The sequence below is a fragment of the Melanostigma gelatinosum genome (genome assembly GCF_949748355.1).
Source record: "Melanostigma gelatinosum genome assembly, chromosome: 4".
In the NCBI taxonomy this organism is placed as follows: Eukaryota; Metazoa; Chordata; class Actinopteri; order Perciformes; family Zoarcidae; genus Melanostigma; species Melanostigma gelatinosum.
The window spans coordinates 25,740,855-25,764,312 of record NC_136637.1 but is presented as its reverse complement, the minus strand read 5'-3'; the positions used below and the strand labels follow the sequence as shown (position 1 = coordinate 25,764,312).

The 23,458-nt window shown below is 41.5% G+C and overlaps 2 protein-coding genes across 3 annotated transcripts in view; both read right to left on the bottom strand.

Moving 5' to 3' along the window:
- ell (elongation factor RNA polymerase II) overlaps positions 1-14,479 on the bottom strand; it is a 31,572-nt gene extending 17,093 nt beyond the window's left edge. The window contains exons 1-2 of the mRNA XM_079266850.1: positions 14,339-14,479; positions 2,552-2,596 (exon numbers count right to left, since the gene is read on the bottom strand). Of these exons, the coding sequence (XP_079122976.1) occupies positions 2,552-2,596; positions 14,339-14,473 (180 nt within the window). The 5' untranslated portion in view covers positions 14,474-14,479. The remainder of the gene's footprint in view (positions 1-2,551; positions 2,597-14,338) is intronic.
- Positions 14,480-15,293: 814 nt separating this feature from the next.
- On the bottom strand, positions 15,294-22,850 carry fkbp8 (FKBP prolyl isomerase 8). Of its 2 annotated transcripts, none has more exons than XM_079266952.1 (9): positions 22,793-22,850; positions 21,972-22,243; positions 21,611-21,780; positions 21,422-21,510; positions 20,981-21,201; positions 20,660-20,832; positions 20,505-20,582; positions 16,834-16,977; positions 15,294-16,566 (listed from the first exon to the last, which is right to left on the bottom strand). In XM_079266952.1, the coding sequence occupies exons 2-9, from the start codon at positions 22,231-22,233 to the stop codon at positions 16,480-16,482; spliced, it is 1,224 nt and encodes a 407-aa protein (XP_079123078.1). In that variant the 5' UTR covers positions 22,234-22,243; positions 22,793-22,850; the 3' UTR covers positions 15,294-16,479. The 2 variants fall into 2 exon arrangements, with proteins under 2 accessions (XP_079123078.1, XP_079123079.1); XM_079266953.1 differs by having other exon boundaries at positions 16,838-16,977.
- Between the last annotated feature and the right edge of the window lie 608 nt (positions 22,851-23,458).

The following is a 23,458-nucleotide window of genomic DNA, read 5'->3' as shown; positions in this document are numbered from 1 at the left end:
AATTGCTTATGTACCTGTAGGTCACAATGTTAACAAGCTACTGTTCTAGTTAGCGTGTCCTGCATTCCCAACTGGGAGCTTGCACACTATTCAGTGATGAATGAGGAGCAGCCAATATGATGGGCCCTGCTCCATGTTCTTGCTGCATCATTATTAAAAAAAAAAGACAATATTTCCTTAATGTTCAGCCTAGTCTCACAAGAAAACTTGTTTTTGTACAACTTCTCTCTTTTCGCAGTTTTGGCCATCATGTTATTTTTCAGTGATAACATTTTTTCCCCAATGTCATCACTGAGATCTGGGCGATGTGGCAACTCTAGCTTGACGCGGAAGCACTTTGGGGTAAACAACACACTGATCCGCCTCAGCAAATGGATACATTTGCAGAAGTTTAGATGCTGACTAGCGTAGTAGGCAGCGGTTGGTTAATAATTAATCACACGTCTACCACAAGGACACACATTCAACCTGCTTTTGTCAATATGGTGCTGACGACCTGTGCAGAGCAGGCAGTAGGGATGAAAGTGAACCTGTCGGAAGGGAGGATTAAGAGAGATATGATGACATTTAATAGGACAGAGATGCTAGACATCCTGCTATTAAGAGGCATTATGAGCATGTTGACAGTAAAGCCCGCAGCACGCCGATCAGGACAATGCGTTGGATGAAGCCGGATAGCCTATTAAATCTTTGGACACATCGCTAAATCACTGGGCTGAATGAAACAGCCCTTTGGATGTCAAACTGAACTAAACTTGCCAGCGCAGAAGTGCTCACAGACCGTCTCTGCATGTCAGACGAGGCAGGCTCACACACGCAAACCCTGCAGGAAGCCATTGCTTGTGCTGAGAATGCTTGTGAGCTTGAGGATGTTTATTGTCTTCATGGGGACAGTTGCTCATATAGAGAGGTACCGGCACCCTAGTGTGAGTTTTGTCATTATCATAAACAACCAGGTACCAGTTGCAGAAAGGAGGCACGGTTCCTTGCATTCTAGGACATGAAACTGATGCACAATCCGTTTCGTCGCTACTTGTTCTGTTCCCGACTTTGTGTATATTTACCGACTTGCCCCTGTAGCAGCAAAGAAGCAAGGCAGGCAGAGGTAGCTTTGCTGCGGGGGTGAATATTAGCTGCTACAAACACCTACAGGTTTCAGTCTGCTCTATCACATGTGCTGTCATTGATTATAGTAAAAATGGTTGACACGAGATAGTAGGCCATCGACAACAGAGAGCAGCCTGTGATGCTAACCAATCTCCAAAAGAAGATGTGAAAAGCATCAGCAGGGGTCTTCTGGCATGTTTTGGTTAAATGTCTGCCCATTCAGTGCCCAATATCAGCTAACTACTAGATAGCAGCCTAAAGCAAAGCAACAAAGCACACAGTTTATAACATGTTACACCTTCTGCTTGTTTCTAGTAGTCGCCATGTGCGATGTAGCTTAATTGAGCATGCTAACTGATTCTTTTAAAACATTCGTTGTTCACTTCAAACACTAAGAATGCACACAGCTCACACTGTCCTCTCATACTTTCAAACAGTCTTTCCCTGTTAGTTAACTTGCTTGCTATATCACCACCACTCGCCATAAATTGATTAATGCGTTATGTCTATGCATGTCTGATGTGGAAAAATGTTCTGAAAATGTCTTGGGAAATACAGTTGTACAAATACATTAATTCCAATGGGGAAGTTTCCACCTTGACTATTTCCTGAATTTTGTAACCCTACAGCGAAGTTTCAGAGAGACTAACATATGGAGGTCAAGTTTCATCATCTGCCAAAAGTTCCTACTATGGACAGAAATTACTGACAAAACCCCCCCCAAAAGATTCTACAAAGAATACATACAAACACGATCCTTCCTTTACCTCTCAATAGATCCGGGACACCACAAATGAAGAAATACTCGCAGAACAAGTCACGAACAACAAGGCAGGGCCGTGACATTTTAAGAGGTTTAGGAGTATTTTTCCTGCCATGCAAGACATGTTGAGGGGCCCCAGTTAACAATTGGCTCTTGGGAGCCAAAGTAAAATAAACCAAATCTTGTGGTCAGTCACAAGGAGGCTGGGGAACACTCGCCTGATCTGGTCTCAGTGTCAGAACAGAAGCGTATTAAGGTCACGCCACGTTGCTCATGACACGTATGGCAAAAAGTAAATCATTACATTTCAGCGCAGCTTTGCCAGCGTCTTTCTTGTTACTCTCTAAGGCCGACACAACCAGACATAGCACTGAAGTGCCGTGTCGGGGCTAACTTGCAGCTGACAACAGTGTTGGCGTAGTCGCGTGTCTTGTTTGAGAAACCGTGCGTGTCAGTTGGTGTTTGAGCCACAAAATGCTCTGTTGAAAGTTTTAATTTCTGTTGAAATGTCTGGCTCTGGACACCTGGACTCAGATATATTAGTTAGCAGCTAACAGTGTTGATATATCTGGCAAACTGTAATAAAACCACATGACAAATATCACTCTTTTCATTATCTTTATGACCAAATGTTATGTATTGGATTGAAAGAGACAGGGAGAGAGAGAAATATGTTCTTACCCCTTGGTTTCCATTAAATCTGATCAACGGTCGTGATGACAGGACCTATGAAATACAAACAGCTTTGTTAAATCATTTTCACGGTAAAACAAATAAGGTAATTCAGGCAAATTTCCAGAAAAGACATTATAGGTTCCCATAGTGACCTACTGACATAGCACGTGTTTAAGTATGAACATTTAATAAGATAAAAAAAAGTAGTGCTGGGCAACGATTAAAATATTTAATCGCATGGATTTTTTGCGATTAATCGTATTGTTATGGCAAATGTCAATAATGAATTCAAAAGTAGTATATTGCGCACTTTTATTTTAAAAGTACTGCTAGATGAACAAAAGTGCAATAACATTTGGTTCACGAGATGCAGGCAGCATGTTTTATACTTAATGTGAATATAATCCATACTTTGTTGGCATCTTATTCTGAAAACCGGATGTTCGGCTGAAGAAACCGGATGTTGTCTCACGTTAATGTTTCCGCTAACTTTCAAAGCCCTTCGCTCGCTCCCGATCCGTTTACCGTGAATTTCAGCATATTGGTGCACTAAAGTGTAAGTGTCTGCTGAGTTGACCACGGAGATCTGAGTGTCTGCTGACTTTACCGCAGCGATGTCCAGTAACTCTGCAGGGAGAGCAACAGCTGGTGCAGCTTCTCTATTTATTTATCTCTTCATGACCTTCTACAAGTTACGACAGATGCAGGAAATGAGGAAGGGCTGAGCAGAGTTTGCAGACTACGCTTTCAGTTGTATTCAGATGTCTTAGTATCAGATCCACTGTCCTAGGGAGCTGAACATCACTAGTTTTCACAATAAACATTCTAAGAAATGCTACCAAACAAAGAGACAAATTGTTACGTATGAGAGGACCGTGGGGAGAATTCATGAACATCAAAAAGAAGACTTTCATACATTTGATCTAATAAGTGCTTCAAAAAAAAAGAAAAAAAATCTGACACTTTTCAAAAGGGAGGAAATAGAGAGAACTATTTCAAAACATACATCATAGAAATAGACAATTAAGCAGTAATGACAGACAGGTAAAATGGTGTTTTAGGTGTTTTTTTTAAGTAAGGGAGTGACTTTAAACTTTCTTCCTTGGTGCTGCTTTAGTGGATCAAGTGAGAGAGCTAAAAGTTCAAGGGAGGTCACTCCTGTTAAATACATAACGTGCTTTGTATTACTGACCTAGATATATGGACCATGCATACAAAGACTGTGGAACTTCTGTCCTCTGTGCTGAGTCACTAACAAACACTTTTAAATGTCTAAAATCAGCATTTGGTGTCGTTTAGACTCAACCAACAGAAGCCATGTGGTCCACATTAAAGTATGAGCTGTGTGTACTCTTTAACACACAACCTTTTAAGTACCGCTGCTTTGGTGACAAAGGAATCCGTTTGTGTCAGAAATGTGGAGAGGCTTTGCAAATATATCCCAAACCATCACAAAGGCTGTTGCAAGATTAATCACATTTAGGGCCTCACTGCTTAGCTGGAAATACTGGATTCTGAGCAATGATTCGGCCAAAGTTGTAGCATGTTAAAAGCCTTTTTAAAAATACCCTCCCCTCTCTCCGACCACACTAAATCACTAACCACCATCCACTCCCCTTCACTTACAAGTAGCAAAAAGTTTCACTTGGTATTATACGGCTATTAATACTACTACTATACTGTCCTTGCCGAGATCAACGGACTATTAGATGGCACTTGCGATGGCATTTTACAGAGACATTCATGGTCCCCGGAGGATGACGCCAATCAACTTTGGTGATCCTTTAACTTCACCTCTTGTACCATCAAAACGCATTTGTCTAACAATGTATGACTAAACTGTAAAATGGCATTCCCATCAGCCTCAGCTGTACTTTGTGTTTAGTGCTAATTACTGTAGCAAATGTTAGCATGTTAACACTAAACCAGCGGTTCCCAAACTTTTTAGGCCACGCACCCCCTTCTACATCCCGACCGGGTGGCGGGGTAGAGGTGAGGCAGATCACAGAAAAATAATAAAGACTAGAGTATGGCAAAGATATGTTGATGAGAAACGTATTTGTAATACGTCAAACACAAACGTAATCAGGGAGAAAATACGTTCATGGTAAAACGTAATTGAGAATGCATTTTAGTTTTGGGGGAACGTAATTTTTAGGAGACAGGACTGCACCGTCATTACATTTTTCCTCTCGCGCACCACACTTTGGGAATCCCTGCTCTAAACTAAGGTGAACATGGCAGACTTCATACCTCCAGGATAGCATTTTGCCATGCTAATGGCAGCTTTTAGCTAAAAGCACTCCTCTGCCCTGAGTCAAGACTCACAGAGCTACTAGAGTGGTTATAGACCATTACTCTTGTTATACAAAGACATTATTGACAAGTAGGGGTGTCACGGATCACAAACCTCACGGTTCGGTTCGGATCACGGTTCAGGAGTCACGGTTCGGATAATTTTTCGGATCAACAAAGAAAAGGGGAGGAGACAAATATAACTTTGCTTTCCATTTATTAATTAAAGAACTTCAAGAACACTTAACGCAAAGAACTTTGGCGTGTCTACAGCACCGGACTAAGAATCACTCCGCCGTGGCGAAAGCGGTCTCTGCAGTCTTTTCCTTCTCATAGAGGTCTGGAACAGCTTCACACTGAAGTGGGTGCGTGAGTGGATTTCGTAGCGTGGCTCAAGCATTTTAACCAGATTTAGAAATCCGTTGTTTTCGACACCGGAGTGTCCCCGTCGCTGACATGCCGATGTTTTGCCGTTGTCGTGTGTCTCTCTTTAAATAACGCCTACATACCGTAACGCTTTGTCCACCACCCTCATCCGTCATACGTTACACGGAAGACAAAATGTTCCCAAACTTGCGACTTAACGTTAAATGACACCGCGGTATCTGACGTTCCTCCGCTCGCCATGACTTCACCGTTAAATGCTTCTAAGCTGCTCCGTTCACGTGAACACCCTGCTGCTTCATATCTGTTCACTGACACTCTGCATTGATATTCAGGGACTTGTTACTTGAAAAGGAACAGCAGCAGTCGAGCTTTACACACTATGATGATTACACTGTAAAAATAAAAAATACTCTTGATCCGTGGTTCACGAGTGATCCGAACCGTGAGGGCTGATCCGACCGGATCACGGATCGATCCGTGACACCACTATTGACAAGCATGTTACGCGTGATAATGACTGAAGACAGTGTACTGTGAAATAGATATTCACCTCACATAACCCTTCTTTACCAACATTATAATACAGTTTCTCTGTATCCTGAGCGCTGAACACTGAGCCTATCCAGGAGCACCAGACCTTTCATGGAGCCACACTCCCTGGTCTCCCCCTGCAGTGTTTTAACACAACACCAGTTTTAGCACTGCCACCCTCCCCCCATCCCAGCACTGCTAACGTAGTGCTACCCTCAGCCTGTTCATTTGAATGGGCTGCTGACATGTCACTATTCTCTGGGACCCGAGCCCAGAATGTTCCACAGAGCTATAACCTTAGGGACAGAGTACCGTCCATGCGTCGATGACAAGGCCGTGGTTGTTCCCACACGATGCCATGCGGCAACAGAACGGAGATCAGCTGGACGTAGCGTGGACGCGCAGCCAAAGCAGCCCGCTGTAAAACAGAACTGATGACAATGTTGCTCAAGTCGGTTTCCTACTACCGTACATTTCACTGCAGCAAATTACAGCAACATGGACCTCAACAAAATCTTTCTCTGCTTGGCTTTCACCTTTTGAACTGCAACGTATTAGTAGTTACAGTTTGACATGAAAAGCTCCTTTGTACACTTCATGGCCCAACAATAATATCTAACATTGCACCAATAATGCAGTCAGGGTCTGAGACCAGACAACTCCTTTATGTAGAAAAGTTGACTTTTGATCTTGAAAACAGTAGTTTGTAACTTCCTCACATTTCCTCAGCAGAATCTATTTTTTTCCACAAGAAGTCCGTTGCTCAGATTGTTTTGCCAAAAGTGTTCCAATATATTCGTCAGACAGTTGAAAGTAAGCAAGTAAAGACTGTATTGCGCTCGTAAACCAAACAGATGTTAGTATTTTACTACCAAACCTGGCTTATGTTAATCAAGTGCATAAAGTTTTATTGGGTATAAGATTTGCTAGCCACGCTATAATCTCCCTAAAACCCTACAGAAACCAAGTATGAGGCTCTCAACTGGCTCATTAACAAAACATTGCAAGGCCACAAGGATACGTGTGCTAGCGTGGTATGAATTCACTTTTTAAAATGTAAAATATACAAGCTAGGAGTATGTTTATTACAAGAACTAGGGTGTAATTCACGCAAAATGACCAGCCTCGTATTAGACTTATATAGACCAAGCGAATACTAATATCATCAAACACACACACACAGTGTACTCTGTCTCTCAGGTTGATCTGCCAAAAGGATTTCTTTGTTTTGTAGTAGATGCACACAGGAATAGCCACGTCTAAATCCCTATGGTATGGCACCCAAATTGTCAGGTGTTAAGTTGCAACACGGTCACGCTGATGAGACGCTCCACCCGTCTAGGATTTCAGATGTGAAGAGAGCACTTTGTGCCACGCACTCTGTGGGGCTGAAAGGGTATGAGGTGTCCCTGCTCTAAATACACAGTGTCCAGGCACCACTGCTGAATATGTCCTGTGTGGGGAAAACTTCATAATCTACTCTTCTAAAATATATTTGCCAGAGGAGCAGCAGATGAAGCTGTTTGAAGAAACACATAGGCTTAATTGGGCCTACTTATTGGTGTATTTATTGTAACTGGCGTTTCATGTCTTTGAAGCTTTTAGTGTTCCATCTCAACAATGCTGGGCTTTGATCTGGTGCTCGGAATTGGAGCGCAAATGTCTTATTGGGGAGCACCATTTCTTTGTCGCAGGGACATCAACAGTACATATAGAGTCTGACACACACAGGTTAAGTTTAGCTTGTTCACATTTGTGCTGCACAACATCGGATCATGCCTTTTCAAGGCATACGTCATTGTTCTGTCCAAACTGCAACATGAGATCCATTATTTTCAGATGGTCCACCCTGCAGAGCTCAACTTAGAGTGAGCATAGCATTATATTTTCACTGCTGAACTTCTCTTTTAGCACAAGCTTCAGTGAGTCATTTAGCAGAAAGATGAACCGAGCATCACTTCCCCCAAACCTAAAAGAAAACTCCTTTCAGATCTCAAAAAATTCTTAGAAAAGCAGTCTTCTTCTAGTAATTTGGGTCCCAACCCAATGTAGGTGAAAGTGATGACTTGGCAGATATTCAAAGTAGACTTGAAAGGATAGAAATCACAAAGCCGACAGCAAAGGGAGGAAACAGCAATTTCACTAATCTTAAAAAAAAAATCCAGAAAATTGTTATAAACTTCTTACAATCTTAAACCTGACTTAAACTCACTGGTGTATTATAGTCGCTCAATGTAACCTTATGGGGCTAAAGGTTACACAAATTGCGCGCATATTAGAGTGATATATATATATATATATAATCTAGATGAAGGTATCCGACATTAAGACAGACAGACATGTAACACCAGTAAAGAGACAACAGGATTACTGCGAAGGTAAGCATTGCTGTTCTGATTGAAACAGTCAGAAAAAGGTGCTTCTTGTCACCATTTGGGACCTGGATTTAAGCTTATGCTACGAACCCTATTGCACAGATTGTGGTGGACAACTGCATCGATGCAGTGACGGAACATAATCAGGGCTTGTAGCAATATTAGCTGCTCTGTTTCAGCAATGCTGGGCTGAAAGTAAACCATGGTGTTGTTCTGTCAAGAGATGCAGTGACTTAGAGTAGAAGAGCTGCGAGTAAGGAAAACATCCGCTAGCTGCGAGGCTAATGCACGCCGTGTGAAATGAAATGAGCATTCAGGAAGTGCCCCGTCTTATATTACAGACTAGGGATGCAACGATACCGCTGTTTTTCAGACCAAGTAGAAGTACCATCATTTGAGTACTTGTCGGTTCCTAGCACCTATAGGAGTACTTAATAATACCATTACAGTTCTAACAATAACTTTGAAAACATGTTTTATTTTCATTAGATGTTCCATGATGCTGACATTTTAACATTTAACATTGTGTTTTCCAGATAAAAACAGATCATAGTTTGCAGGAGTAATAGGAAAGATTGGAAAAAACAAAAACAAATGTATAATTAGTTCAAAGAAATATAAAATAAAATACAAAAAGTGGCTTGTCTGGTATCGGTGCATCCCAATTACAGACTGTTCTAGTAAATAAGAAGGGAGCAAGACAAATCGAACAAAAACAGCCAATAACATGATTGCAGTTTTGATAGAATATGTTGCGTTAACAGAACGGTTTTCTGTTCCTCTCCCAGTGACTACAAGAAATAAACGTTTTGGTATAAAAATCAATAAAGTTGTGTGTCATAAAAAAATACATCGAAAAGCCTGCTTCACATTTTAATGACCGTGAAAACTTATTTTTTGGAGTCTCATTTGTTGTTGTAAAATAAAAATCATAATAATGCGTCTGTGCTTCAAGTACATCGATTTTCATGGCAAGGAGCTGCGTAAAAGCCGAGCACATTCGACTTCATGTCATTGCTGGTGCGAGCACTGGCTTCAGGTGAAGACGGGCAATTACGCCCCCGGTGAGTCGATGGTATCTCTGGCTCATTACTGGAGCTGCTGCCTGAATATTTCAGTGCTGCAGGACTTTGACTTATTTGTAGCTTGCCTTGCTTCTATCACACTTTCCTACTAAATTATGCAACTCCAGATGGTTATAAACTGTATATCTGTTATTTATAGGCATATGTTATGATGCCTCGTATAGTCTTGACATGAGAAATTTAGTTTTCTTGTTGCGATTACAGTGTATAATGAAGTGTCTGACAACACCAGCAAAAATAAACATGACAGAGAGAGAGGCACACAAGGAGAGATTGCATTTTTAGAAAATGAAAAGGAGGAATCTCCTTTCAGAATCGCTCTTCACAACTACAGAGCAGCCTGCATCGACTTCGCAGAGATTCCGTCAAGGTTTGGCCTAATTCGAGTTTTCTGAATTGATTTCAAAACATCCAAGTCTTGGCATTTGTTGATTATTGTTAGTGATGTAACATTCTTAAAAAAAAAGGATGAAGGCTATCGGCATACAACATGTGCATAAACTTGTTCCTCTGGTTCCAGTCAACATGTAACCTGTTTTCATAGTGCACCAACACTGGTCAAAAAGCCACAGGCACAAAGCATGTTTGTGAACCGAACCAAACACTGCACTGAATGATCTATTGGAAGAGACGGAGCAGGTCAGCGAGTCTGTTCTGAGTGCAGTGACACCAGGTTGACATGGTCACTTGTATCAACCCTGCCACGGGACATACGAACACCGTGACATTTAGAGTCATATTTGGCCTTAGTGGCAATGCTCATCTCTTGCGGTGTCCCGTGATCCGCTGAAACTGGGGAGTCAGCATTCCTTAAATAACCATAGCACTGGCACAGGGGGGGTAGATTGCAGCCAAGCGCAAGAACAAAACTGACTTGCTGTAAACGGACCTCCATGGTGAAGCATATAGCCTGTCAACACAAGTACTTAACTGAGAATTGACCTTCCTCTGAACAAAAAAACTCTTGCATCCGACGGACTTAAACCTCCCCAAACAACTGTAATTTAACAATACAGAGAATGTCCTCAACGTGGAGACTCAGTTCAACGCTAAACGGCCTATTCCACATCTCATGAAAACAAATGAGTTTCCTGTAATCTATGTTCAGCAAATCAATAATTCGACAGGCAGCATGGCAATCGCGTTTACCTGGTCTAACGACGACAGCAGGGATCGGCCATCAGGTCTTATTTTAACAGCCGATTGTTAAAAGTACTGAATAAAATGAACTCGTCACTATTTTAATTGCAGGTTTCAAAACATAAATGCAACACCAATAACATTTCACATTGTCAACCACAGGATAGGTGTCACTACTGTGATGCATGTCCTGCAGAATGCAAAGTTCACACTCCCAGTTTATAATCGCTGCTCCGTCACCACAACACAGGACTGAAAAAGGTTAAACCATTTAAATGAGACTACTCATCTCTCATCAGAGTAATACTGCAGTGCCAACACAAGGATTTATTGCCATATGCAAGCTTTTCTTTGACCTATGGATGTTCATTTTAGATTTGAATATTTGAGTTCAATGCTTAGGCTTTTAATTCTTAAAACACAGCGCTCTCCAATACTGAGCTGTAACAGCAGTCACCCAGAGCCAGAATTATAAACTTTTACCTCCAACATTCGGCTTGATGACGCTCAAGTATGCTTTACTCATTTCCTTGCTTATGTCACAGCCAGTAAAGAGATGAGTCTCTGGTGCTGCCAGACTCTGTCCTCAGACACACCGACAGAGGTGTGTCTGAGGCCGACAGTCGACAGTCACGTCTCATGCAGGAAGCCGTCAATACACTGAACTGTTGCTCAATGTACTAACAGAAATACAATGAGAAATACTCACAGAATTACACAAGATTCTTAGTAGCATAACATTGACTACTGGACAGTTTTACTGAATTAGCTTAGCTGGGACAACATTTAGCATTTGGCAAACTTAGCATCGTGTTATCTTAGAATGTAGGGACTTTACAATGACACAATTAGGAGTTTAACTGTTCCAGCTGTATGCGCGTTTGTTGCTCGTTAGTGTCTACAATTTATCAAAGTGATCTTGACGTACACTGGCCTGGATTTTAGCTTCCTTATTAAAGTAGGTGCCTGACACATTTTCCAGTCAAACAAAGCAAAACTGGGGTCATAAATGTCACCAGCGTTGTCTGATTACATCATTGACTACACCACAACTTTCACATTGAAAAGGTGTGTCATTCTGTCGCTCTCTTCCTCTACTGAGTTCCCAGCTCACCGCTAATGTTGGGTGCCAGCCAGTGTTTGAATAAGGAGGAAGCCGAAGGGGCTCAGCTCACCTCTAAAACATACCCGAGACACACTGAGCCCAACATAAGCTCAAGTTTGGAGAGGTTAATATAAGAACAACAAGCTAACTAAACTCTCCCACAAAGCACAGGAGTTGCTCATCTAAGTTGGTCTGAACCTGGAGAGCAACAGAACATTTCTTTCTTTGTATTTGGCTGTGGGACACGCAGATATTTCTTGACCTGATGTGAAAAAACAGACACATTAACACAAGCAAATAAGAGGCCCAAAGCTTGCATCAATGATAACCCGTCACGTCACAAACCTAATAGACAGCTGGCCAAATTTTTTCTGTGCAAATGCAAGATGCTATCTTTTCTCACTCTGTTTGTGCACATGTGGTCCGTGTTAGCCGAGCGGCTCAATGCACCGTAATGTAGGCCTTTAAACTGTTATCTTTGAATTTCAATATGTTACTTCTTAGTTATGCAGTGCTCTGAGCAGTCGCGTGTGTGGCCGACTGAGGACGCTCCTGTTTGTTTTGCAACAAGATGTAACACACATGTGGCACACCTGCACGGCTGTGCATGAATACCGTGTGTCAGATGGATGGTATGATTTTGCTCGTCATCTGTGATTGTGTGAAGATACCGTGACTGGGCCGCAACAAAAGCTGTCAAAGTCACACGACCAGCGATCACTTGTGGTCCTCATTTGTGTCTGATAAGACAAAAGTATTGTCATATAGCGACCTAGAATAGAACCAGTCCAAAGTGCCAAATTTGAGAAACCATCTCCCGAGAATACGGCTCCGAACCTTCACCACAAACGAAGCGTCCACAGCAATACAACAGACATTTGATTACTCAATAGCCTAGATCTGGCCAAACTGTGAGTAAGGGTTTTAACTGGTGGTGCATACGGGGAGCAATAGTGGGTTGCAAGTCTGTACAAGACGCAATTGTCAATAAAGATGCATCTTAACTGTAAAACATGATTCCATCTCGCCTCTTTCATCATCCACATATTAAACCTACTGCACCAATAAAAAGCCCGGCAGACAGAATCTTCAGAACTTGTATTACTAACATATTTTTGAATAAATGAAAGAGAATGTGCATTTGACATGACTTTGTGGATGTGGAACAATGGTGCTAGAAATCGGGGCAGCATTCTACTTCTGAAGGAATGCCATGCTGATAATCAACTCCACATAGAGCCCCAAGATGCTGGAGACAATCACACATGTACCGTCATGCCGCCTCATAAAAAACAACTCATTCTGAATCACAAACACTTCACATGGAAAGCAGTGGGACAAATGTACCTGACACGGGCCTCGAGCTGATAGTTTACCTACTTTGCATAAGAAATATCCAGTTAGTGCAAGGATACATCCATCAAGGCTAAGTTTGGGGTACTAGCCAAAAAGTGAACGGGCTACAGCCTGAATAATCAGCAGCGCAAGTTGGATGCAGCAGCCCAAATACCCCTTAATGTTTCAGACACAAAGAAAATCTACTCTTTTCAGTGATTTAGCAAAAACTACAACTTAAACAAATGCTGTCCACATGCAATGGAAAAGAACAAAGGCTCCTTATAAATTGTAAAGATTTAAATCTTGACCGGAGTAACTACTGTCGCTACATTTACAAATATCTTAAGGAGTTGACGGATCACCCGAATATCTTCTGTGTGTTACACATTATTCAAACAAACACAAATTCCTACAACTAGTGGTCACCCAATTACCTGCCACAGTTTTATTGTTCAGACTTAAAAATCAGCTGCTGTACACAGCCACCGAGGCTGGAGATAAGGCCCTATATCCTCCAGGCCTTTTCCCTGACAGGTTTTCCCTGTCAAATATTTATAGAAGCTGAAACGTTAGATGGCCACCACATCAGACGTATACCTCTCCACACAAGAAGCCAAAGCAAGAAGAAGCAGCAGAGACCAAACCTTGAATTCAACCACTCATTTTTTAAAATCTACTAAATGTGTAGAATCCACAGTTATAAAACTTTGACGCACTTCTAAAAGCTGTCAAGTGAACATGAGCCTTTAATGGCAGAGGGGGCCATCTTTCTCATGCATACTGGGTACTTTTCCAAATTACTCACCATTTTGTCATTAGATACTCAACCAAGGTAACGCTTACTTTGAGTTAACAACAGAATAAAACAAGTACTTAAGATGACAGGGCTTTTATTTATTTATTTATTGATATATAGATATATATATATATATATATATATATGAATATATATATATATATAAATATATAAATAAAACGGTAACGTTAGCTGTTAACGCTATGTGTGGCCAGCTGCTGGCTAGTTTAGCTTAGCAAAAAAGGTTTTGCCAAATTATTTTTTTTGACAGCTTATAACAAAACTTTCTGGAAACATCTGTTCACGTCGCAGAAGTGCTCGGTGTTTTCAGTTGAATTTCTCGTTAGACATCCTGGTAAAAAAAAAGGCAAGTTCACAACAACGCCAAGTTAAATAAAAAATAAATAAAAAACAGTTTACAATTACAAAACAATACAATGAAATAACTACTGGGGCTCGGTGTCCAGTAGTAGCTTCAGACGTGATCCAGAGTAACGTTCACGGTGCTCAACAGTCGGTCTTGGGTGTTAACTGTTGGCTACAGCTACTTCACATCCAATACCAGTCAGTTTGATGGCTAACCAGCCACTTAAAGAGGCAAACTAGCCACCCTCAGCCAGCCTGCTGTGGCTGTGTATCGCAGCATGAAGACAGACAGGACTGACCTCAGAGTCTGTCACAGACTTAAAAAAAACGTGAACCGAAAAATGTCACGGTAACGAAAACGGCAAATGTATTTACCTTGCTGCCTTGGTAGCCTTCGAACGCTCGCAGTGCGCTGTCAGTGAGTTTAACGTGAAAGACGGAGACATTGCTACCGTTGCTCACTCTTCCACAGGACAGTCCGTAGCACTGCTCCTCCTTCAGCGCCGCCATCTTTGCTACCGTGTTCCCACCACCACGCGCACGGAACGCACTCTGTCGTAAACCGGAGAACTCCCGTTGCTTTTTCAAATGAATATTCAAATGAGCGGTCACAGATGAAGTCATTGAGCAGCAACGAAGCCCTATATAGTCACATGTGTAGTATAACTAAACTACATTTACACTGCAGCGTACATATCACACAATAGTATAGGTGTAAACTACTCTGGAATAGTATTCTAGTAATAGTCGTCGACTTTTACTTCTAAATCGGATACAACGCCTTAATTATTGATTTTTAAGATGCTACTGTATTTTGTAATTATATGTTTTAATGGGGGACACAAATATGTAACTTTTCACAGTATTTTAAGATTGGGCATTGACATCAGTTGTGCGTAGGAAGTGGGAAACGATCAGTCATCTGATTGCGTCAGAGAAACGTCAATGCCTAAAAATAAAAAAAATAAAAAAAACAGCTTTGGGCACATCCAGAAAATGTGGGAAAGTCCAGCTGAAAACAGATATAAAAGGAGAAATGTAAAGACTGAATATTTGTTATCTTGTCTTAAAGAACAAGTTGATTGTTTTAATTTACTGTACAAATAGGACTGGGTGAATTTTACTGGAAGATGTCTGGTACAGCCATTACCTATCTGCATTTATATTTCTTAATCCTTTGAAGCCAGTTTTATACAGCAGATATGCCACAGATCACCCTGTAACACTTCATGAAGTCAGTCCAGAACTGGAAATAGTCAAAAACCACTGGATACCTCGTCACCGATACTTAACCTGAAACCAAAGAAGGAAACTGTGGCTTGATGTCGGACACATTTTATTGTTATTATAAAATTAACAAATACAGGGAATGCCGGGGACTTTCTCGACCACTTCATTTGTCACCAACTGTTTAGATTTATGCAGCTTTTGGCTCTGTAGGACTCCCATCTACTCTGAAGAAGCCACATAGTCGTTGACTGAGAAAACAATGGAATGGCAGAACAGTGGAATAAACACTTAAAGCAACATCATTTCCCAGAAATTCTTCACAGGCAAAACATATAGGGAACAAAAAAGAAAAGAAAAAATAAATCCATATACACACATTGTACTTGAAGTGTCATCCTTCAACATTTGGTCTTTATCATCAAAAAGGGAGGTATAATTGACTGGAACTTGAATAATAAATATAAACTGAGGTGAGGTGTTCTTTTTATGTTTGCTCCTCTACATACATCTAAAAATGAGCTGGATACAATTTTAGGAACACCTTTCTGAATAATATCACAACAAACTCCAGCCTCACTACGCACCATTGAACTGACAACTTCTAAAACAGAAGTACTGCGTTACTGTGCAGGGGGCTTGTATTTGCATGTTCACTTAGTGTATGAGTAGTCTTTAGAAATGGTGTGAGCGCTATAGCACACAAGCCAGATACTTTGCCAACCTGTGGACCTCAAATAATAAAGCATCTGCATTACATCATTCAACATACATGAAGCATTGTACCACAATTAAAACAAAAGCGAAATCACACATTCTCTCTTGGATAGGAATTATTAATTAAGCTGCACAATCTGATGCTTTAAAACAATAGCATAACTAAAGGGACCATATCACAATAGCTATTCTTAAATGGGAAAATATATACGTAAATAGCTCTTATCTGAATCTATGCTAAATTATTTTACATTTCAAATAAATTTCAACTTTTAACTACCAAAGACTAAAACAATGGCAGCAAAGGAAAGCAGTGTCTGGCAACATGACGGATATGCATAAAGCTACACATCTGTAAATGTTGGAGATACAGCTCCCGTATGCAAATATTAATGTTTTATTATTCGTCAAATATAGTTCTCAAACATAGCAGAGAAAGGTGAGTGACAGTGACGACGCAAAGGACCGACCAATCCCCCCCCCCCCCGACCAAAAATCAAAAGGCACTGCCAGATGTGCTTCTGTGTTCAGGCTCACATTACAGAGGTTTGGTCAAGCTCATCAGGCTTGGTTCAATTTCTAGCAGCTATGACAACAGATAATGCCACACCTCCAATGGCTACCGCAGTGGCACCGAACAGCCATTTCCAGCTGAGGCCCTGAGGAAATAAAAAGAAGAGAAGGGATGTTAAGTAGGTTGCAGAATATCACGATGTCAAAAGCTCTACGAAATACATTCATCTTGACTTAAAATATTGATATATAACTGATGCTCCTTGTTCATTATCACACAAAGGCTCCCTTGATGATTACATACATATCACTTAAAGTAAAAAAATTAATGTAAGTGCATGAGCATCATGTGATGAACAGAAATTCAAGCTGTATTCAAACCCCAAACCCGTTTCCTCGGGAGTGACTCTCACCCACGTAGACTTGGCCCGGTGTTTCTGAGAACCGCTGCTGCTACCACCACCGGGGTTACCCAGCATCTTCTTATACATGGCCTGCTCCGCTCCTCTCAGCTCAGAGTTCTTCTTCACCAGCTTGGAGAGCTCTGCGTGGATGGTCTATACAGAAGAGACAAAACTAATAAAAGGTGTTGCAGGCTCCAGTTTAACACCCAAACCCCCAAATCCCCCCTCTACTCGACTACCAACCCAGCTATCCTCACACGAGGGGGACAAAGTACTGTATCACCACCTAAGACTGATTTGGGAATGCGTCAGGATCACAATACGCTTACATCAACAGACACAAAGGGGCGATCATTTGTCAGTGATCATGATGGATGAAGCCCTGATAAAATCAGCTGCATAAATAAATGCTGGGATTTTTTTTTATTTGTGCCGCTCTGCATCATCTTACAAGAAATCACCGGCTTGCGTCACAAACGTGGCCTGTCGTTTAGCCCACATGTACACACAATTCCAGGATACGAGTTTAATCATTGTTCCAACATTGTCTCCGATCTGAGTCACTTCACTGCTCATAAAGCTGGCGAGTGACTCAGAAAATCAATGCTTTTCAGAAGCAACTCAAATGTTTGTGCTTTGTTAATGTGTTTCAGAATGGATGTGCCAGAATTTTCTTCAATCAAACAAAGATAAAACAGAAGTAATTGTTTTTGGTACCAATGACGAACAATTGAAAATCACCGCTCAGCTTCAGTCACTGATGTTAAAACCCACAAACCAAGCCAGAAATCTAGGTGTAGTTATGGATTCAGACCTCAACCTGAACAGCCATATCAAGACAATTACAAAATCAGCCTACTATCACCTGAAGAATATATCAAGGATTAGAGGACTTATGTCTCAACAGGATTTGGAAAAACTTGTCCACGCATTTATCTTCAGCAGACTGGACTACTGTAACGGTGTGTTTACAGGTCTCTGTAAAAAGTCCGTCAGAAAGCTGCAGCTGATTCAGAACGCTGCAGCTCGAGTCCTCACTAAGACCAGGAGGGTGGATCATATCACTCCAGTTCTGATGTCTTTGCACTGGCTTCCTGTCCAACAAAGAATTGACTTTAAAATCCTGCTGTTGGTTTACAAAGCACTGAATGGTTTAGGGCCAAAATACATCTCTGATCTGCTGCTACCTTATGAACCATCCCGACCCCTCAGGTCGTCTGGGACCGGTCTACTATCTGTTCCCAGAGTCAGAACTAAACATGGAGAAGCAGCGTTCAGTTTTTCTGCTCCACATATCTGGAACAAAGTCCCAGAAAGCTGCAGGTCTGCTGAGACCCTCAGCTCATTTAAATCAAGATTGAAGACCTTTCTGTTTGCTGCTGCCTTTAATTGAACCACATTCAATTCATATATTAATCAATTTCCTGCATTTCTGCATTTTATTTCTTACACTGTTCTTAATTGCTGTTAAATCTCCTTTTCTTTTGCCTTATGTTTTGATGCTTTTAAAAGGACTGCACAATATGTCGCCATTTCCTCCGGGACAGAGTTCGTGCAAGGCGTACACTATAAAACGCAGATCGGCAGAGATCTTTTCCAGACGTGGTTTGTGTGCGAGTAATTGCAGAATTGCGGCAGTGTATGGTTGATTGCGTGCAGCGTAATGTCTCAGGGAGACATCGATTATTGTTTCAATGTATGTTTTAAATCTCCTTTACTTTTGCCTTTATGCTTTTAATGGGTTCATGTGAAGCACTTTGAATTACCTTGTTGTTGAAATGTGCTATACAAATAAACTTGCCTTGCCTTCAGAGAAACTGATGGAGCACAATCTGAGTTTATAGCAATGCTCACTTCATAGGAATATTTGAGGACAGCCTTCCCGCAGTGGACTGCTTTGGGTTGCTGTTCTGTCTGATATCAGACACAACTGCCAACATCATGCTACACTTTTATGGCCAGTTAGCCCGTCACTCCCTTTGTTTCCTTCTTCCAAAACAGTGGTGAGGAAGCACAGGAGCCAAACTGCCTCCATATGACCGTGTAGCTTTCAAAAGGCTAATTTTTCTAAATAGAGTTTGGTTCAGTGCTCAGTCTACAGAAATCGCACCGGAGCAACATTGCATCACTTGCAGAAACTTCAACAATGAGGGAACAAACAACAACAACACACCCAACATTCTTCTTGAAGTGTCATCCTACAACATTTGGTCTTGTTGATCAAGAAGTGTTCTATCACAATAAACTCTCCTCAGCATTATTCACAGCCTGAGTAATGCTGTATTCCAATCATGTTCCTTGTTTTAAAAAGGTAAGAAGTGCACCTCTATTACCAAGAAATGTTGGTCTAGTACATCTACTTTAGCTGCTGCTTTACTATATGTATTCACAAATTACCAAAAATATAGAACACCCCCACATTATTGTGTGGGGATACACTGACAGACAATTGTGGAGAGCGTGCAGTCGATCCGAGTGTCTGTCCTGACAATGTGTCTGTTCCTATCTAAGAGTGAGCAGAAACGTTTACAGAACATTGAGCAGTTGGCAACACTATTGTGCAATCAGCTACCCAGCAAAATGACAACAATGACATTGACTTGTCCCCAGGGCAAGGATTAAAACAGGCTGAACAAACATGTAACATCCTGTCCTGACAGCATCTGAGGCTGTCTCAACTGGAACTGCAGAGCCCGTTTGTCACGTCAAAAAGTAAACAGACAAAAAAAAAAAATTCTTCACATCAAATTTGAGTTGGAGGAGGGCGTGAACAGCAAGAAAGAAACTAGTGTAAAAATGCAGACAGCATGCTGGTCAAAGCTTGAAGAAGAGAGAGAGCGTCATCCTCTCACTCCATGACGCCTGCTTCTCTTTAAGACCGCCTCATTGATTATAATGGGAGCGTTCTGGTATTGTCACTGAAGCACACCCACTGTTCTTGCTGTTAGAACATGAGGTTATTTAGGGAGTATTTTCATTATCAAAGCACTAAGAGGGAAGTCTATGTTGACATTCAAACAGCTAATCTCTCACCAGTAAAATTGTGTGTTGACACAAAGACATCATTGTCAACATAGATGCTGTTAACAGCTATGTATTGACACATACGCAAAAGGGCCTGGACGTGCATCCAATCTACAGCATGCATGATTATTATTTCAGATATAAAAAGATTGCCTTCTACACAAAGGCCCATTAAAAGAGCGATCCACCTAAGGTGAACTACAGCAAAACGTTATAGTACATTACATTTAAACTGCACATGCCGGAGGAAAAACGTTAGTGCGGGCCAGGCCATGTGCTGTTTGACAGATTGGTGTAGGACTCAAGTGGGGGATTCTGGGCACGACTACCATGCTGCTGCATCTCACAGCGAATCCAAGAAGCCCACGCACTGAGCAGAGTTCTGTCAATGGCCTTGTGTAGCCAAGGAACCACATTTCCCGACTGTACAAGCAGAAGAACAGGACCAATGGCTAGGTATTAGATACGGCTCGGGTAACCCTATTTACAGCATCACCATGAAAACAGATCCTCTGAAATGATGAATCAGCTGTCCACCTGACCTTGCAAAACAAATTAAGTGGTTTGATAAACTACCCAATGACGCCATCTACTGGTCATAGGAAGAAACTGCAATTTCTTCGTACTAAAAGATAAAATGAAGAAGCCAAAAGTACCTTGTTGCTTGGTTCCAATTTCAGCGCCTTCCTCAAAGTTTGAATGGCTTCTGTATATTCACCTTGCAAGGCTAGTACCTTGAGTGAAAACACACAAGTTTCAGTTAGCAATCCATCACAGACAAACAGAGAAAGTAAAGAAAAACAGTATGTACCTTGCCCATGCGGAAAAGTGCTTTTATGTTGTCTGGCTGGTGTTCCAGTGCTGAGACACAAGATTTGAGTGCGGCGTCATAGTGGTCCAGTTTCAGCTGAGAAGCAGCCATGTTGTTTAAACACTTCACTCTTACACCCATCAGCTCATTTTCCTCCTCAGGACAAATGTCAACTGCACCAAAAGAAACATAAACAAAGACTTAAAACATAGTATCCTGTCCATCAGTGCATCATTAAAATGACTGAACATTGGTTAACTCTATTCCCTATCATCCTCTAAGGCGGGCCACAGAGTCCCAACTCACTGGCCTGCATCTCACCTTTAGAACTCGACTCTGTTATCTGCAGGGCAATGCTGTACGAATTCACTGCAAACGCGTAGTCCCCACGCTGATAATGAACGTTGCCCCTCTCTCTCTTATGGCTGGCCAGGGCGATCTTTTCTGGAGGGGTCAGCAGCTCCACGTCTGGAGCATCAGTAGCTTTCAGCAGTTCCACTTCTAGGGATAGTTCAGAGTTGGGGGGAACCTCAGGCTCAAGACTGGAATTATGAAGGAACACAGTCAGGAGTTAAGGAAATAAGAGTCCCAATGTAAGTGTGCGTCACAGTAGGGTTCAGAACACCTAAGAACAGAGCTTGTAGATTAAGTAAAGTTGCGCTGTTTTGTGTCAAATTAAACAAAAGGGAATATACAGAAGGTTTGGTATGATTGTATTATATTTGTAAAGCATTTAGCAGTTAGATTCAAGCATGTCCCTACCTCCCCCGGACACCATATGCATATTTTGCATCGACCTGGACGAGGGCCTTCTCTCCCATCTCCATGAGTTGCACTGTTAGATCCAGAGCCTGAAAGGAAAAACATCTCATCCAGTGAGATATGACATGTACAATGCAACAATAACTGCTGTCAGTAGGATGAAAAGTATGTCAAATTGTCAGTTATTACCTGGATGACATCTCCATCTCCGAGAGTGAAAGAGAGGTCAGGCTGCTCCTCTACGAGTGTCCCGTCCTTCAGGTACGTTTTAAGATTGATCTTTACATTTTGTCCTTTCTGTGGCCGACTGTCTCGCCCTCCCCCTGCCTCCAGGACTTTTTTCTTCAGCTGGTCATTACCTGGAGACAAACACAGTCACGTTAATTCCGGTCAGCTACAGTATTGATCGCTGCCATTGTGGAGCAACCGCAACACCGTGGGCTCTGTGTTGCAGGCTATCAATGTTAACTTATAACCTACTAAAACACCTCCTACAGGAATATATTCTGCTGCTATCTGACATGTTACAATGGAGCTTTTTGTTACATACCTAATACATCCATCCATTCTTCCACCGGACCTGGAGGGTCTGAATCTGAGTCTGCATTTTTCTTTTCGGACTCGTCCGTGCTTTTCCCCTTCCCACCGCCGGCATCTTCCAGAGGAGGAGGAGGGTCGTCGTCAATGTCTTCTTCATCTAAAACCTCAAAGTCCTCTCCGCTGTCCAGCAACGAGGTTCGTCCATTCTTCTTCACTGACGCCGCACTGGCGTGGCTGTCACAGGCGTCCATGATCTCTTCTTTTTCAGTCATTCGTAGAATACTATGAGGATGGAGGTTAACAATTAAAAAAACAACTTTATTGATTTCTTAACAGTTTGTCCCCAAAACCGTAAAATATTCAACTGCTGGTATATTAGCTACATCAGTGAGCCACAGCATTTAAGGTTTAAAATAAAACGACTGGCAAAATCATCCAGTAATGAGTCGCTAGCTAACAATTAATAACTCATTTTCAACAAAGTCACAATTTAAACTCACCTGTTTACTGTTTTGCTACAACTGTAACGTTATATTTTGATTATCAGTAGCCAAGCTAGCCACACGTTTCCAGAAGTTTCTGAACAATTTATATCCTTCAGCTATCTCTTCAAGCGGTTAGCAGGCTAATGCTAACATACAGTAGCCGAGGAAGTTAGCTATGTAGCATAGCTAGATTACAGCTAATGCTAGTTTGCTATTGCTATGTAGCATAGCTAGCTAATGTTGGTAGACATTAAGTGACTGGTTGTGTCTTGTCTTACAACGAACCACTGCTTACGTCATAGGCGATAAACCTTTTTAACATAGTAAACTAACTGTTACACCTTACCTCCAAGTACTGTCTATGCAGAGCCTTGTTTTGGTCCTGGTCAATATCTCTCCTCCACGTTATAATGATGAAGTCAGTTTGCTGTTGGGTAACCCGAGACCCGTGGCACCCGTATGTGCTGCTGAATACAACATGAAACTGACTTCGATGCAGTCTCGAGCTCATCCCAACAAACTGCTTCCTGTTAACCTAGAGCTGCTGTTGAGCCTTTTCATGCATAAAAACGAAAAATATGTCCACTTTTGTACTAATCTTGTATCAAAAGCATACAATTCAAAATGTAGGCTTATTTGACTGAGTGTGACTATATCCGCTGCCGATTCACGAGTGCTATTTATAATTCAGAAATAGTACAAACATATATTTCACAAGGTGTATATTTCTAATAAGTATGTAAGTAGAACCATTAGCCAAATTATTTTACGAAGTATTCAATTGCTGTAATTATTATGCATTATTGTAGCTCCTGTCAGTTATTACCTGGATTACCTGGATCCTCCATGTACTCCGCAGGACTTTATAATTCTCTGGTTTCTTGCTTAATTGGAGCCCTGTGCAAATTCAAAATCATCAATCTTTATGAGAGGTGTGTGCACAGGTTAAGGCAAAAAAAGTGCATATTATAGAGATGTTAAAAGTTAAACCAGGGAACTTTTATAATAATTG

What these genes read in the sequence shown, in the direction of transcription:
- fkbp8 (XM_079266952.1), bottom strand. Translation starts at nt 22,233, where the DNA reads ATGACTGAAAAAGAAGAGATCATGGACGCCTGTGACAGCCACGCCAGT. An exon ending in CACTTTTCCGCATGGGCAAG is followed by an intron (nt 20,583 to 20,659) that starts GTACATACTGTT and finishes TTTTCACTCAAG; the next exon opens with GTACTAGCCTTGCAAGGTGA. An exon ending in AATTGGAACCAAGCAACAAG is followed by an intron (nt 16,978 to 20,504) that starts GTACTTTTGGCT and finishes TCTTCTGTATAG; the next exon opens with ACCATCCACGCAGAGCTCTC.